This window comes from Phyllostomus hastatus, unplaced genomic scaffold (genome assembly GCF_019186645.2).
Source record: "Phyllostomus hastatus isolate PE091 unplaced genomic scaffold, TTU_PhHast_1.1 phas_scaffold_216, whole genome shotgun sequence".
In the NCBI taxonomy this organism is placed as follows: Eukaryota; Metazoa; Chordata; class Mammalia; order Chiroptera; family Phyllostomidae; genus Phyllostomus; species Phyllostomus hastatus.
Window position 1 is genome coordinate 20,275,430 of NW_025334018.1, and position 16,328 is coordinate 20,291,757.

The 16,328-nt window shown below is 59.8% G+C and overlaps 1 protein-coding gene across 2 annotated transcripts in view; it reads right to left on the reverse strand.

Annotated features, from left to right (window-relative positions):
- Positions 1-3,538: 3,538 nt before the first annotated feature.
- The window catches only part of SLC30A7 (solute carrier family 30 member 7), a 47,644-nt gene continuing 34,854 nt past the window's right edge, over positions 3,539-16,328 (reverse strand). For both annotated transcript variants that reach the window (XM_045816476.1, XM_045816475.1), the window contains 2 exons: positions 15,678-15,827; positions 3,539-9,550 (listed from right to left, as the gene is read on the reverse strand). In XM_045816476.1, coding sequence (XP_045672432.1) covers positions 9,503-9,550; positions 15,678-15,827 — 198 coding nt within the window. In that variant the 3' untranslated portion in view covers positions 3,539-9,502. The remainder of the gene's footprint in view (positions 9,551-15,677; positions 15,828-16,328) is intronic.

Below are 16,328 nucleotides of genomic sequence, written 5' to 3' on the forward strand. Positions count from 1 at the left end.
GCGGGATGGGCTGTAATACACAAACCCTCCCCATCACAAACTCCGGACGGAACACAGTAACTACCTGCGGCGGCACTGGGGAGAGACCACAGCAGGCCGAGAGCTCTCTCACCTGGCTTTGCCTGTGCCCAGTCTGATGGGGGAGGGGTGGCTGGCGCTCAAGAGAAAGTGCAGCTTGCCAGCTGGTGGTGTTTGAGGAATTAGGGCTGATAGAGGGGCCGTGCATTGAAGGAGTGAACTCTCCAGGTGAGGGAGGAGCCTTCCAGCCTGCACCTGACCTCTGAAATCTTGGGCTAATTCCTGGGCTGTGGGCGGGGGTGATGGAATCCAGGGAAAGTCATGGCCAGGGGTGGGAAAGCTGAGTGGAGTGTTGCTGGCTGTGCAAAGACACAAAGTTTTGAGTTTGAATTCTGACCAGTGACAAGGCTTGGTAAGCATTTTGGGCTTCCCACCCAATCCTCAGGGGAGCCAGGTATGAGTAATGAGGGCTCTTCCCAGGACTAAAGATCCGCGCTGAAACTAAAGATGTGGGCCAGACCTTTAACATAATGTAAAACCGAGGCGCTCAGCCAGTAAGTTCACTGCCTGCCAGAACAAAGCTCCCCCTGCCAGGGCGGGACAACCCAGTGGGCCTCTGTGCCGTAGAACAATGACTGGACTGTTACACAATAGGAGGTACTCACAGAAGGAGACCCCGACACAGCCCAGATGCTGTGTCCAGTCCACACACAGGACATCAAAGCAGCCCTTAGACTTACATTTGAGGAGGGAAAGGAGGGGCATTTGGAGTGAATGAGCGAAGCTGGGTGCCCCCAGCAGAGAAATGGAAACCCACCCGCCGACCCAAACCCAAACGGCGGGACTTATTAGCAGAGTGCAGGTGACAGGCGACTCGAAATGACTGAAGCTGAGGAAGGTCGGAGGGCAGGAGGACACGGGGGCCTCCGTGCTGTGTGTGGGGCGATCGATGTCCAGCAGCTCCACGCCCACAGGCAGCAGTTCCTGGAAGTAGCACCTGGTTGCAGCACCGATGAGAAAAATCGTCAGTTCCCAGCGGGGGCCCCTCTCGGTGTTGGTGCGTCCTCCCCGTGTCTGCGTGGGTTCCCTCTGGGTCCCAGAGGCGCACATGGGGGATGAGTTGGCCGGTCACACTGCCCGTGGGGGCGTGGGGGCGTGTGTGAGTGCAGAGGAGGACCGGGCCCACATGCGCGTGACAGTGTGGCTCCGTGGGTCATAAACAGCTGGACGAGGTCGCTTTCCTGCGCTGCCTTCTCTCCACGCTCTCACTGCTTCCTGGTTCCCCAGGCCCCTCTCTCTGGTCCTCTGGCCGGAAACTGGAGTCCAGTCCCTGAACTCTGTGGCTGTGCCGCACCCACCCTGACCCTGGGGCAGGGAGGGGCCAAGGGGGGAAAAAGCCACAGGGGTTTGCCTGAAATCAGGGCTCCGCCCCTCGGAGAGGAATGCCCGTCACAGGGCGGCCTGGGGTTTCCCCAGTGGCTGCCCACCGGGGCAGGATCGCCTGGGCTGTCTCTGGAAGTGGCGGGAGGCTGTGGCTCCAACAAACAGAACTGAAAATGCAGTAACTTTGTCTTGTCAAATAGAGTGGCAGTCTGACCCACGGGCCCAGGGTGGGACATGGTGATGGCTAATCCCAAAGACCTTTTCTGTGTGTAATTTTCGACGAGGTGGGCAAGGATTCTAACTGCTGTGAGACTGCCTTTGCTGAGGTGTGAATCTGAATTATTTGCCCGCTTATGTGCCCTTTTAAAATACTGGTACGTGCCCCCATGCAGGAAAAGCTTTGGGGAGCGCTTTTGTTTCTGCCTGATTCTGTGTTTAGTCCTTGGCTTCAGTGGGGGCCGTGCTACCGAGTGCCCTTCTCCTGGGGCCGCCTCCTGTCTTCAAGGGTTACCTTCCAGCTGCCGTCGCGGCCCCCCTTGGTCCTCGGAACTCATCAGATAAAGGCAGCTGGCCCACTTACCTGTGAGCCCAGACTCCACGGTAGATGTTTTCGGAGCCTGGGAGCACAACTGGATGAGTCACAGTCCCATTCCAGTGCCTCCTTTCTCTTCTCTTCTGTAAGAGCGACAGATTCCAAGTCGCTGCCGTTGCACCTGCATCTGCCGTGGCCCCGCCTGCTCCCCCACCTTTGCCGCTTCTCTGGTCTAGGGCGATGAGGAGCTGGCTTACCCCCCTATCGTGGGTGACAAGATTGAACAGGGAAGAAAGCAGAGGGAGTTTCTAGAGTATTCCGAGGGACCTGGACTCGGGGAGCGTTTGGGGCACCCTCACGATTCCCGGCACTGGAGGGCCGAGGCCCACGTTTGAGAAAACTCATGGCCGGGGTGGGGGGTGGCTCTGCGGGGGAGGAAGCAGCCTCTCCAGCCCAGGGAGTGAACCGTCACCATGCGTGACATGCCCGCCCCTGCGTGTGAGCAGAGGCGGCTGCGCTAGGGGGTGCTGGCAGGTCCCGGCAGCCCTCAGGCGGGTCAGGGGCCGCTTCCCCAGAACACAGGAAAGGCAGGGGCTCTGGCAGGTGCTGGAGACCCAGCAGGTCAGAGTCCAGGGTGCAGATGGGCCCAGAAGGTGGTCCGGAAGCCTGGGCGGGGGCTGGTTTCACAAGGCCTGGGCGACAGCCTCACTCAGCAGAAATTCCTTGGGCTTCTTCCTGCCAAAGGCCAGGACGGTTTGTGGGCGGGAGGGGGTGGGAGGGGGTGGGTGGGGGTGCCTGGGACGGCTGGGCAGCTGGCGGGTCCTGCAGAGTGAGTCTGCACGCAGTCATCCATGAGGCAACTGGACAGTGGGGACAGAGAAGGGGACTCGGAAAGATGGCAGAGGAAGAAGGGGTTTGTGACAAGGGCCTCAGGACATAGAAGTGGCAACATTAAATTTCCTAAGATCTCAAGGGAAAAGCTCAATCTTGGGTTTCTCTCTGTTGCACGGGAGATGCTGGCCCTTCTGCCATGGCCGCGACGAGAAACCGCGATGGCCTCTGGCCGACTGCAGGCTGGGGAGCAGCGGGCCGTCTGGAGGGGCCAGGGAAGGGCTGGCAGGAAGCACAGGAGCCTGTGGGGGCCACACGTGCTACCTGGACGCACAGAGGACAGGCCCCCGCAGTGGGGCAGAGACGGGCGCCGGAGGAGAGTGCGCTCAGAGGAGGGGGTCTGAGAAGGCGAGGGGAGGGGGCTCTGGGTGGTGGAAAACTTACTTTGACAAAGAATTGCTTCCGGCTGCACAGGGAGACGTCGGCGGGACAGCGGAGGCTCGAACCGGATGCTCTGGTCCGCCCTCCCTGTGAGCGGAGGTCACCCCAAGAGGAGGAGGGGGCGGACCCACCCGAGTGCGTGGAGACGCCTGGAAACGGGCGCTGAGGCATGGTCCCGGGCCCGGCACGGCGTCCAGACCGTCCCCCGCGCCCCGAGCTGTGCCGTCTGGAGCCTTTCCCTCGCGCCACCCCCCGCCCCAGGACCCACCCCCAGGGCTGACAGGTTCACTGTTCTTTTCAGCTAACCAGACTGACAGACACGACCCAGGGGAGGACTTTTAAACAGGAATTTTATTGGGAGAATCTTGATACAGCTGTTTATTTTTTTTTTCAAAATACATCTGAGGTTACACAAAACGTACAAAAATGTCTTCGGGTAACAAAAAGTGGAGTCGACATCACAGAGCTGCTGTGTCGTACTTGGGCGAGCCCGAGTGGCTCACCTGTGTGTGTGCAAACCAAATCACAACAGCCCTTGGGTCGGACGGGCAAGCCCGGCCTCGTCCCCCATCCCCCAGCGTCTGCCGGGGAACATGGGAGGCCCCCGGCCTTCACGGAAGGAGTCCAACCCGCGCTCGCACGGGGCCACGCGCTCAGGAACCACTCAAGGCAGGAGGTCAGGAGCGGAAGGGGCGCGGGGAAGAGACCGGGAAGGGATTTGGCAATTTTCCATTCACAGTATTTCTGACATAAAAGGCCCATTCTGTGTATGGGCCAAACTCACAAATGTTGGGGCAAAATCCCACCTGGGCAGGAAAGCCACTGAATTCGCCGCTTTGAGAGGAAGCAATGGGATAACTTGGCAAACTCTTGTCAGAGACACATCTGGTTCAACACAGACCCTTCCCCGAGCCCCGGGCAGCAGCAACGGGAAGGAGTGCAAAGTAAACGGAGCAGTATAGAGCAGCTCTCCTAAGGTTTGGATTCTGGAGAGGAAGAGTTAAAAAGAGTCAGAACTATCCTAGGGATATTCAAATGCTTCCTACGTGCAGTGTGGCTGTTCTAGAAGCGTCTTGAGGGTCTCTCTCGGGAAGAGTTCTGGACAACCCTTCTGGGACGGCGCGTGAAGCAGAAGACGTGTTCTGCACGGGGCATGGAGTGACATGGGGGTGGCAGCCGTCCTTAGCAACGAAGGACACAGTGCGGCTTCTCGCTTGGATGCCAAAGACGCAGTTCAAGCGGCCCCGGTCGCGGGCCGTCTGCCTCCTCCCCGGCCCGCAGCTACGCACCTGCACGGCCTCTGCACAAACATGAAGGACCAGCTCACGGGGCAGCTTGGGAAGAAATGGCCCAAAGGAAAAGGAAGTCACTTACTTGTGCAAAAATGCCAAAGGAAAGCTGCACGGGGTTTTGCAATACATGGCACACAGCCGGGTCTCCCTGCCCTCGACCCTGGCTCCACCCTGTGCTCGCTCACCGGACGGCTACTGCACGCTGTGAGTGTGAACCCACGCTCAGCTCGGGGACAGCAGGACGGATCAGACATTCTTTCTACTTCCCACGGCACGGTCAGAGTCACAAACGACACATTCCGAAAGCCGGGGGAGGAGTTCGGAGTGGAGCAGCACTACGTGTGAGCACAGGTGACTGCGGACGATGGAGTCGAGTCCCTCCTCCTCCGACAAGGTGTCCGCAGAGCGGAACGCACGTCGGGCCCGGCCGCCCGCTCAGGCCGCACAGAGTGGCCAGCGGCCGGCCCCTCGGAAGGGCAGCCCCCCTGGGCGAACGCCCCCGGGCCAGGAGGCCCGTCTCTCCCACGCACACCGGCCCTGACTCTGTCCTCTGGCCGGCCCCTCTGTGAGTGCCAAGGACATTTTCCCTTTACCCTTTTAAATCCCTAGGGGTGCTGGGAGGAGTTCTGAGTGCTCTTTTCGGCCTGCGGTTCCGGGTCCACGGCAAAGCCAGGAAGGAGGCCAAAGAGACGGTGGAAGGAGTGGCTGTAACGCTCGCTCTGCCAGGGTCACGGCCCCGACTGTGTAAGGGAGCATCAGCTTGGCGGCGGCTTCTGGGGCCAGGTCTTGAACTCGTTCGAGCAGAGACACAAGGGACGGGGAGCAGAGCCCTGGCAGGTGCTCCCCGGGGCAAGGCACCCGCCCGCCCTCTCCGGCTACGGCGGCCTCGCCTGCATGGTGGGGGCGGGCATCCCTTCCTCCCAGTGTCAGGAGAATCAGAGGAGAAACCATATCTGAAAACCCTGTCAATCACAAAACCACTCAAAACTCTTTGTAGAAATGTGGGGATTTCCAGTGAGAATGTGGAAAAGGCCACGCAAAGAGCCCGACGCAGGAGCACTTCATAAAGGTTAAACCCCAACCCTTCCCTCTGGACAATTTGGGTTGGAAAACGGTGAAGTGGAAGCCAAAGCCCGTCCCGATTCCGGGGCCAGGATCTGAGCCACTAAGGCTGCTGGGGGACGCCTCTCCAAACGACCTGCCAGTAATCAAACTTTCAATCAGTGTTCTGGGAAGGATAAAATAATTTCCTTTTTTCCAAAGATCATGCGAATGGGAAACTAATTTGTTTTGAAGACGGTGACCAAAAAAAGTCCCTCAAGGTCATTAACACTGACGTGGAGAGATGAAAGCCAACAGCTGATTTAGCATTTGGGATTCTGATTAAGAGTTCAAACGTCACCCTAGCGAATTAGAGAATCTGTCTCGTTCCGGCCAGACTGCCCGCCTGGCCCTGTGCGGCTGTGAGAACAGCGCCGGACGTGCAGAGGTGTGCAGAGGCGCCCCAGGCACGGGGAATGGAGGGCCGAGACTGGAGCGACGGGACCCGCCGACGGGCCTGGCTGCTGCTATGGAGGAGCGCCCGAGCGACCAGAGCACGCGCAGGAGGGGAAAGACCAAGCGACCCCCACGCTGCCCTGAGCCTCGGGCAGACGACCAGGAAAACCCACTCAGGGGCGGGAGGGTCCGAGGCACAGACGCCATCAGCTGTGTAAAAATCGGGAACCGGCTTCACGAGAGTAAAAAAGTAGAAGAGTAAAAAATGTAAGTATGTCTCCCATAAAGAATAGTACAGAAACAATACGCTAAACCTCATCATTACGTATGAAAAACAAGACAGTAAAACTCCGTGGATAAAGTGCGTCCATGTACCAAAAATGGAGGTCAGACGTCCACTGTGGACAAGTCCCTGCTCACCACCGTTACAGAAGGGTGGTGGCACCGGGAAACAGGGAGACCGGGCGTCTAGTCTGGGCCGGCCTGGGCCACGACGGGCCTCTGTGACCTTGAGGACAGGCCAGCTTTTCCAGGCCCGACACTCTCATCTGAGAGACGAGAGCTGGGGCAGGCTGCCTGGAGGGACAGTCGCCTCAGATGTCACGTTCTGTGTCACGCCATGAGATGAATACTTGTGTCCTCGAACCCCAGCACTCTCCGTGGGGACACTCGTCAATAACCCGAGACATGGACGGTACAGGCGAACACATCAGAGGACTCCGGCCAGCTGCGCCAGGGGTCAGGGGTCTGGCTGCTCTGCAAAGGGCACGGCAGTCACGGTATTTTGGTTGCTGGCCTCGAAGCCGAGGCGTCTGGATGCAGGGGAATCACAGCACCAAGGACAGGTGACCACACTCCCGTCGGCCTGGCCTGGCGGCAGGGGGCGTGGGGGCGACCGTGTGGACATGAAGCTGCCGACGACCAAGGCCACACCCCTCACACAGGGGCCCAGGGAGTCCCCAAGATGAGGGGCCGCGCTGAGGGTGAGCCCCCTCCTGACCGGCACAGCCTAGACCCGGGGGCACAGAACCAGCGCAGCTCTCTCCGCTCAGGGATGCCACCTGGCAAAGTGAACCCTCCCCGAGTGACAGACGTTGGCTGTCCGAGTGTGTTTTGGTTTTTGAAATACTAGCTGAGTTACACACAGATACTGAGATTTCCCCGCCCCGCCGCCCCAAGGTCAGCCCAGCCATCGGGACAGTCTGCATTCATTTTATCACAATAACTAAGTAGTTATTTCTCAGTGAAATGATCTACTTTAGCAACACATCTGGGCCAGGAACACCAATAAAACAAAGCAACTCCTCAAAGTGTGGGGAAAAAATTGCTTTTTCGCCCTAATTTTTTACTGCTGCACACGCAAGCTTAAAAACATTTAATTAAAGCGTACGTGTTAACGCCAGCCGGCCGAACGACGGGAGCTGGCCACCTGTGGGGCAGGGGCGAGGTCAGACTCCCTGTCCCTCCGGGATTCCCCACGCTCTCGTCTGGCCCAGGAAAGAAGAACCACTCTCCTGCCCTTGCGTACCGACTGACTGGGTTTCACCTGCAAGGCAGGGCCCAGCGGGGGGCAGCGTCGCCCCCAGCATCACCCACGAATCTCACCAGCCCGTGCTGGCAGTCTCCCCACGTGGGAAGTGTCACCCCAGTCACACACCGTTAGTTTTCAGACACACGTCCTGAATCCATGCCTCCGCCCGAACGGCGTTTCCCACGAAAGCCGGAACCCGCGCGCAGCCCGGGGCTCCAGCGGGCTGGGCAGCGGGCGGGACCTCGGAGGGACCCGCCTCTGACGCCCACGACGAAGCAGCAGCATCGACGTCAGGGCCTCTCCTTGCACCCGGTCCCCCCGACAGCTGGCCCCGCTAATCAGCACGTTTCACTGCAGGAACGCGGGGCTTTAGAACTGCCTGGCAGTTAGGAGAACAGGTTTTGAAAATGCTAGTCTGCAGAAAGGAGATCGGGGTGCGTTCACGGCCATCCACAAGGGTTTAGAGAAGCAGGAAGAGAGCAGCTCAGTTCTCCTGGCACTGTGCCATTCATAAACTGTGGGTCAGAAACGGGGAAACGATACTCTAGACCTTAGACAGAATCGACAGCGATTTCTGCCACGGCAGTGAAAAGTGCTCATCGTCGATCTGCACCCTCCACAGCCATGTCCATCCTTTCTGCAGGGTCTTCGTGTCCCGACGGTCTCACTTTTCCAGAGCACAGAGGGGAGCGTGCACGGTGACAGGAGGAAGTTCGGTGCGACGGCGTGTTTGCACAGACTGCTCGAGCACCTGCCATCGCAATTCCACTTTCCAACACACGGGCCCCTGGAAACCAGCGGATCAGGCAGCCCGAGACCCTGTGTGGGGAAGAGCCCCCCGCTCCCTGGACCCTCGCCGGCCTGGACGCAGTGTTGGGGGGTGGGGGGGGGGCGCTGCTTCCAGCCCTGGTGCAGTGGCTGCACAGGCAAACTCGGCCCGTGACCCGGCATCCGAACAGCGACACGGCAAAAGGACACCATCACGGCCATTTCTGTCTTCACGGCATGTGGCCTTCTCCTTCCACTAACGAGACCCACGACGGTCAGCGAGGACAGACAGGGGGAGGACAGTTTGTCACAGACACAGCAGCTCGTACAGAAATTTGGAATTTAGCGACTGGACAAAGTCAGAACAACTAGCTACCTTCATCACAGATGCATTTGCAAAGTTCTGAAAACACAATCCACAAATCGGTTTACTGTGGTCGCTGAATTGGATTTAAAAAGCAAAACGTTACCTTTTATTTTTTTGGACAAGATGGAGCAGTAAAAGGAAAATGTCCACACAGCTAACCCCTGCGGGCAGCACACAGAACGGCAGTCTGTACACATCACCACCAGGAGCCTCGCCTGGGGCAGATCACAGAACGACTATTTTTAAAACGCACGCGACGGCAGACTGCCCTGCTGGCAAGCACACTTTCTGAGACAAGGCACTTGGAAAACCCAATATGGTTTGGTTCGTAAGTTTGCAAGGTACAAACAACTTCACAAACGTAGGGTCACACTGAAGAACGTCAGCGGCCGTGATGTTACATGTAAAAAAGGTTCCCATTTCTTTTCTTCCTTGTTTTAATAACACTGGTTTTGTGGGAATGGAGGAAGCGGTCTGCGGCCGCTTCGGTGAAGACCTTCCGGACGACACAGACGCAGCCGCGCTCGGGCTGGCCGGGAGGCGGGGTGGCCTGAGGACGCCGGGAGGGACAGGGGAAAAGAGAAACAAACCGACGAACGAAAACACCGCCTGGGGCGAACCCAGAAAGCCCAGAAATCCAAGGGTCGGGAGGGGCAGGCACCACGGACCAGGCCCGGCGTCCGTCCGGGAGAGCAGGTCTCAGTCCTCACCCCCAGCTGCGAGCCCCGCAGGGCGCCCCGTCTGCCGGGCTGGGAGCCGTGCGGGGCGCTCCCGCTGTGGCGAGGCTGGGTACAGTACCGGAGACCTCGGACCCCGGGGCGGCAGCAGTCTCTCCTCACTCCTTACACGGCTGCAAAGTCAATCTGTACGTACAGCTGTCTCACTCCGGCCTGAAAAGGTGAAAAGCAAAAAGATCAGCATGTCAATCCAGCCCCAAAGCAAACTATGCAGCTTGGAAAAGTAGTCCGAAACCATGATTTTTGGGAAAGGGGTTCCCTCTGCTTCTGAGAAGGGGTTCTCTGTCTTTCACCGTCGAGAGCCCACCGGTTTATTCGGGGAGCAAGGTCACCGTAAACCACTCAAAGGGCCCCGTTCACTCGCAGGAGAGCCAGCCGGGCGCTGACCCCCGCCCGGGCCAGTGACGGGAGGGAGGCTGAGGTCGCCGCCCGCCTGCCACCCCGGCCGAGGACTCTGCAGGCTCCACCGCTGCCGGCTGCTGCGGAACCACAGGGCGGCCCTGCCACCTGACCCTCCCTCCACGGTCACTGCGCATCTCTGGGGCTCATGGGTTCCTCTCTGCCTGCCGTCCGTCCTTCCCTCTCTGTCGTCTCTCCCGAGCCCGGCTCCCGGGGGCTGTGCTGCCCGCCCCCTCGAGGTGTGTCAAGGGCACCTCGGAGTCGCTCCGCCCGGTTCTCAGTTCTCAGTCCTCAGTCCTCGTCTCTGTGCCCACTTCTCAGCCACGACAGAGGTGAGCGCTTCCGCCTGCTCCCACGCCGGTCGCCCCGTGTCGTGTCAGCCCACCTGTCCACCTTCCTCCAGCCCTCTGCTGGCCTGCCCTCCTGTCCGCGATCCCTGAACACGGAAACACCCACGGCTCCGTCCCCCAGGGCAGGGTCCCCAGCCCTGGGTCTCGGACGCACACGCCCGTGGCCTGTTAGGAGCCACGCCGCACGGCAGGAGGGAGGGGGGCTTGAACGTGACGTGCTTGAATCACCTGGAACCATCCCCCACCCACTCCCGCCGCACTCCATCCCTGGTCCAGGGAAGATGGTCTTCCACGAAACCGGCCCCTGGTGCCCGAAAGGCTGGAACCACTGCCCTGGGGTCCCATCCAGCGCCCAGACTGTCGGAGCCCCCCGCAGGCGCACCCTCCCCCATCTGCACCCCAGGCTGGAGCCCGCCGGTCCCCTCCCGGACACGTGTCACCACACGGCCAACTGCGACACTGTGCCCTCCCCCGGAAACCGATCGCCCTTCACCCCCGACAGCTCAGCTCCGCCCTTGACTCCGAGCACCGCACTGCCCATGCTGCTGCCACCACTGGGTCACTCTCACCCCGGCCGATCTGCAGCGGCCTCTGTCCGTCCCCCACGCCGCTCTCCCCGCGCCGCTCTGGTCGACCCCCAGCACCGCGGCCACGGCAGTGCCGCCCCACCGCCCAGCCCCGCAGCAGCTCACCCTCCCCCGTCCCTCCGCGGCCTGCCGAGCCCTGTCGTGATGACCACGGCCCCCGGCTGCCCTCTGACCCCAGCTCTGACCCCTCTCCCGGGCTCGCTCTGCGGCGGCCGCACTGCCCTTCGGCGTGGAGCGGCGACCCTCAGGAGGGCCACGCGACACTGCCCCCAGCCGCATCGCTCCTCAGACACAGCGAGGCCCGCGCTGACCCCTGTGCAGGTCGCAGGCACCCCGTCTGCCCAGCAGTCACCCCGTCTGCCCAGCAGTCACCCCCGGGCACCTCCTGGCTTCCAGGCCCTGTCCGGGCCCTGGGAAAGCGACGGTGAACCCAACAGGGAAAAGACACCCTTGTGCTCGTGGAGCTTGCACGCTGTGGGGAGCTGGAAGGAAGGGAAGTGATCCGCCCACCGGCAGGTCCAGCGCGCCAGACGGTGCTCCCCGGGCGGGGGCGGGGGGGGGAACCACAAAGCGCGACACAGAGACGGTGGTGGCCCCCCCACCGGCTCCCCTGGGCCGGACGCTCACCACCCGCTGGCCCGTCGGAGCCTCCCTGCTGGCTTCCGTGCTCGCTGCCCCTCCCCCACCAGGGGGGCAGTCTGCCCAAGATACAGCACCCGTGTCTGTGCCGGCTCCCCCCAGAGCCTCCAGGAGCAACCGGCACACGGTGGGTGATCAGGAGACATTTGCTGGAGGAACTGAAAACCCACCAGTTTCCGTCCTTCAAGTGAAAGTGACTTAAGTAAAGCGCGCCATCGGCTACAATAAGCCAGTTCGTGCTGGGGCCACAGAACAGGAGGTGAATCAGAACGGTGGAGAGAAAGGGAAGACCACAGTGGGGGTACAACACCGGCACCGCCTTCTCACAGTGATTTCTGGGGTCCTCCAGGCCCGCTCCCCGGCACTCGGGGAGGACAGCCTGCCAACACCAGGACGTTTCGGGGACTCAGGAGCCCCCCGAACCAACGAAGAGTCAAGCAGGCCCAGGGCCGCCCTGCACAGAAGCGGCCCAGCTTTCTGCCTCATTAAAAAAGAAATCCTCGCTGTGATCGAGTTAGACTCCCTGAAAATACACTCCATAGCACCCTCTCCTTGAAGAGGTTTGTGGCAGAAAAAAAAAAATAGGACTTAGTATGTGTATGATTTTGAGCTAAAACTGAACAGTTTAATCTTTGTCATTTTAAAAGTGTTGATAAAATACGCACCCTACTTATCTCACAGAATTGCTATGTATTCATCCAGTGCTTGACGAACGTTTAATCAACCCTTTCCACGTGCCGGGTGCTCCCGTGAGGATCCCGTGTGATAGGAGAAAGGGTTTTCTCGTCTGCTGTAACAGGCTAACGGGCCGAATGGTAACGATTGATTAATTACATTTGACTTAGTCTACCCAAAAGGCCCCCCCAATAACGACACTTAGGAAAACCCTTCTGTAAAATTCCTCCATGTCTAACCTGAAGACACCACCACTGTGGCTCAACTAAACGGCCTCACTGCCTTTCCAATGGAAGTGAACTGGGGGCGTCCGGTGGGCCGACCCCAGAGAAGGCCATGATAGTGGTAAGAAACGAGGAAGCAGAAGGCACTGGAGAGAAACGGGAAAACAAAGAGGCTGCGCAAACCTGGTATCTGCATAATGAGGAGTTAATTACTCCCCAGCCCCCACCCCCAGGGGCCACTCTGCTTCATCTGCCCCCCCGCCCCACCCCGATGGGACAGCCTCAAGTTTCCCGGCCTCCTGCTTCCCCTTCTCCGTTTCCTTCACAGCGGAGAGAAAGGGGGGACTTCCAGAGAATGCAGACCGTGCTGTCTGATCGGTCTGAGCACCCCCAGGGACGGACGCACCCCCGGCTGGTCAAAAGCCTGCTGGGCTCCGCGCACGCCCTGCCCCAGGGCTGGCTTTAAAGCGGAGTCTTCAAAACCGGTCTCGCTCCCCCACGTGAAAGCCGAACCACCTCCTAATGAGTGACTAGCGAATGGGGTGAAATTACAAGTCATGAACAATAATCAAGTGGGTCTGGGTTCCTCTTTCTGTGCACGGGGGACCGCAGTCCTGTGAGGACTGCCCGGGCCGTCAGCTTTCCACCCACGATCGGCCAGCGCGGGAGCACGTACCCGCTGTGGACGCATTTTGGACAGCGGACCCAGGGATCTGCTGGCCTCACGCCCTGCGGCCGTGTGCCCTAACCTGCTCAGGGGGCTGGGTGCCAGCCAGCCTCAGGTATGCATGCCAGAGAAAGATGAAGTATGATGAAGACTTGCGAGCAAAGTGAGCACCTATGCAAACAGGTAGAGAAACAGCTGCCCCCTTGCTCGAAAGGGGCCGGGGGCTTCTCCCAGGGCCTGCTGGGGCCCAGCACACACTGGGGGTGCAGGGAGGGATCGGCAGGCAGGGGAGCGGCGGCGGAGGTGGATTCCCAGAGCTCAGGAGCCCCCACGGGGTCTTGTGCGGAGGCTTCGGGTTCCTTCCTGGGCACCAGCGCGGACAGCTATTTTGAGGCCGGAGAACAGGGCACCAAATGCCAAGGCAGGAAGCCGGGGGCTCAGGGCTTGACAGGCAGAGCAGAAACGGGCAGAAGGAAGTGGGGAGGAATGAGGGCGGAGGTTTCTGTCCGGGACTAGACGGTGTGCAGTAAATAGGCTCCTGTGTTTTGTGGAACTCAGGAGGCCAGTGAGCCCCACGCATATTCTAGATTTTTCCTCAAACCTTATTTCTAACGGAACGAAAGTTAATTGAAAAATTTGACAGGTTGACTATCAGTTTAAAACAAGAAACATAAACAGTCAAATTGCCTTCCTAATCCAGTGTCCCACTGTCTCCTCCCCTTTAAATACGGAACATAAACAAAACAGCTTTCTGTTTCATGAATTCCCAAATGATAACTCGTTTTTGAAAAGCTAACACAAGGGGAGCGTGGAAGAAAGGACCTTTTCGATGCCAACAGAAACCCCCGCAGTTTAAAGGCCGGATTACCATATCGCTCCCAGCCTCGGCTGAGGTCAGGTGCGGCGTCGGCTCTGACGGAGGTACAGACTGGACCGCCGCTTAATGACTGATCCCAGAGGGGCCGGGAGCCGAGGAGGACGCCGCCCGCTCCGTCCGAGTGCGCGGCAGACCGACTGCGTCGGCCGCTGACGACCACCCGATCAAAACGGGGTGAGACGGCGAGTCGGGTGCGCGGTCTGGCTCCCCGGCAGCCACGAAACACGGCCTCACCCGCAAACCAGACAGTGGCGCTTCCCCGGCTTCTCGCGCCACTGGGCTCCTCAGCGTGAAGTCATCCTCAGATTTCAGTGAGTTTTCAATCAAAAACTGTTACTTAAGTTAGGATTTTAAATCAGCTAGAAGACATCTAAAAACGTCATAAAACCAAAGAGTGTAAAACTTATTATTGAGAAAATCCTCCTTCTGGTCTTCTGGAACTGAGGCCACCGGCACTGGAGTTCCATGCCTCGCGCATCCGTGTGATTATTTTTCTCAAAAAGGGAGTCATTTGAGTTTGGTTACCTCTGATAGGTAAACCTAAAAACAAAATGTAATTTAAAATTTACAAGTAAGGTTACGCCCCGGCTGGTGTGGCTCAGTGGGGTGAGGGCAGGCCTGTGAACCGAAAGGTCGCCAGTGGTTCAATTCCCAGTCAGGGCACATGTCTGGGTTGCAGGCAGGGTCCCCGGTAGGGGGCGTGCAAGAGGCAACCACACAGGGATGTTTCTCTCCCTCTTTCTACTTCCCTTCCCCTCCCCTCTCTCTGAAAATAAATGCATACATTTAAAAAACAACGGTTAAAATTCTAAAGCATTTTACTTCATGAAATGAGAACGTCCCCGGAAGCCCTGGATCTGCCGAGAGCACGTGCGCCCGCATTACGGGGCAGAAGCAGGAGACAACAAGGGAACGGGACAGGCCGAGCCTGCCCGTGCCAGGGCGGAGCAGCTCCCCCACCCGGGGAGGGCAGTCTCGGGCGGACCGACCACTCCCCTCCGTCCCCCGGGGCCTCCCAGGGGCCTTCCGAGGACGGACTGAAGCTGGCCTGCCCTTGGCTGACAAAAAGGCTTAAAATACTTCTTAGAGCTTAACATTTTCAAAACCTAAACACAGTTTCCAAAACCAAAGCGGCAGCTGAACGGAGGGCCAGCTGCGGCTGTTTTCAAAGCCAGCGCTCCCGAGGCTCCCCGAGAAACCCCCTGGCCCAGCCTGACAGCCGACGCTCGGCCCTGAACCCACAGCTGGCGCCAGCTCAGAGGGGCCCGGTCTGACAGCCGGAGCCCGGGGGACGCGGGGGACGCGCTGCTGTCCGGGAGGCCCGCGGGCGCTCAGGCCAGAGGGTGGGGGCCAGGAGCAGAGGTTCCCCGGCCGGGCGTGAGCAGAAGTCCCGTGAGCACACAGGCCGGTAGGCGGCCGAGGCCCGGCTGTCCCTCCCCTGCACCCTCAGTCCCGTGTGGCCTGCTCCCCCTGGGAGAACTGCGGCAGCACACACAGCGTTTGCAGAAGCTCGGGGTGCGGGAAGCTGCGGAGTCACACGGGCGGGACTCCAGCTCTGCCTCCTGCAGAGCCGCCCCTGGGGCCTGTCCGGACCCTCCAGTTCCAGAGGGGACCTCCGTGTCCCCAGAGGAGGGCGCACGGCAAAGGACAACCTGAGTTTCCGTAAAGGACACGGGTCGGTGTGAACCGACACAAAGGACTCCGGAGTTTGCCTCCGTGGCTGGAAAAACAAGTCCATTGTGCTTACCCGACAGTGCAGTGGGTGAATATATACACTTCATAGGTTAAAGAGTAAGTGTTTCCCAAACAGCAGAGTCAATGCATTCTAAGACCCTTAAAAGAAGTCATTAAAAAAGTCATACCTGAGTAAAAATGTTATGTGTCTGGCTTAAAATCCACCTGGCGTCGGCGTCCGGCGCCACCACCACCTTCAGGGTCCCCACGTACACGTCGGAGCACAGGGTCCAGAAATGCTGCTCCTGCAAACTGTACACGCCCTGCAGGTGCTGCACCTGGAACGCAAAAGGCGGGGGTCGCTCAGCGCGGCCCGCGGCCCCCCAGCTGGCCACCCGCCTCGCCCCGGGCCAGCGACCCGCAGGTGCTCGGGGATCAGGAGCGGACGCCCGCCCGTCGGATCTGCGGGGCAGGCGGAGCGGGCTGGGGAGTCCGCATTTTCAAAGACGCGGGTGGTCAGAGGGCACAAGTAGGGACGCGAGCGAGGTCGGGAGCCGGGAGGACGACAGAGGGAGCTCGGAGAAAGGAGGAGGACACGAAGGGCAGAGCCAGTGACCTGGGACTTAGAAAGCGAGAGAACCCACGAGCTCCGAGCCGAGGTCTGGGCCAAGGTGAACGAGCCGAGTGGACGCCGCTCAGTGAGGGCTGCCCTTGGACGGCACCGTTCTCCCTGCACGACCGACCGCCAGAACCCAGGGCCCCCCCCCCCGCCCCGCACCCTCAGGCCCCCGGGAGCTCGGTGCCAGTGTGCGCCGGTCCCCAGACCGTGCGGCCACCAC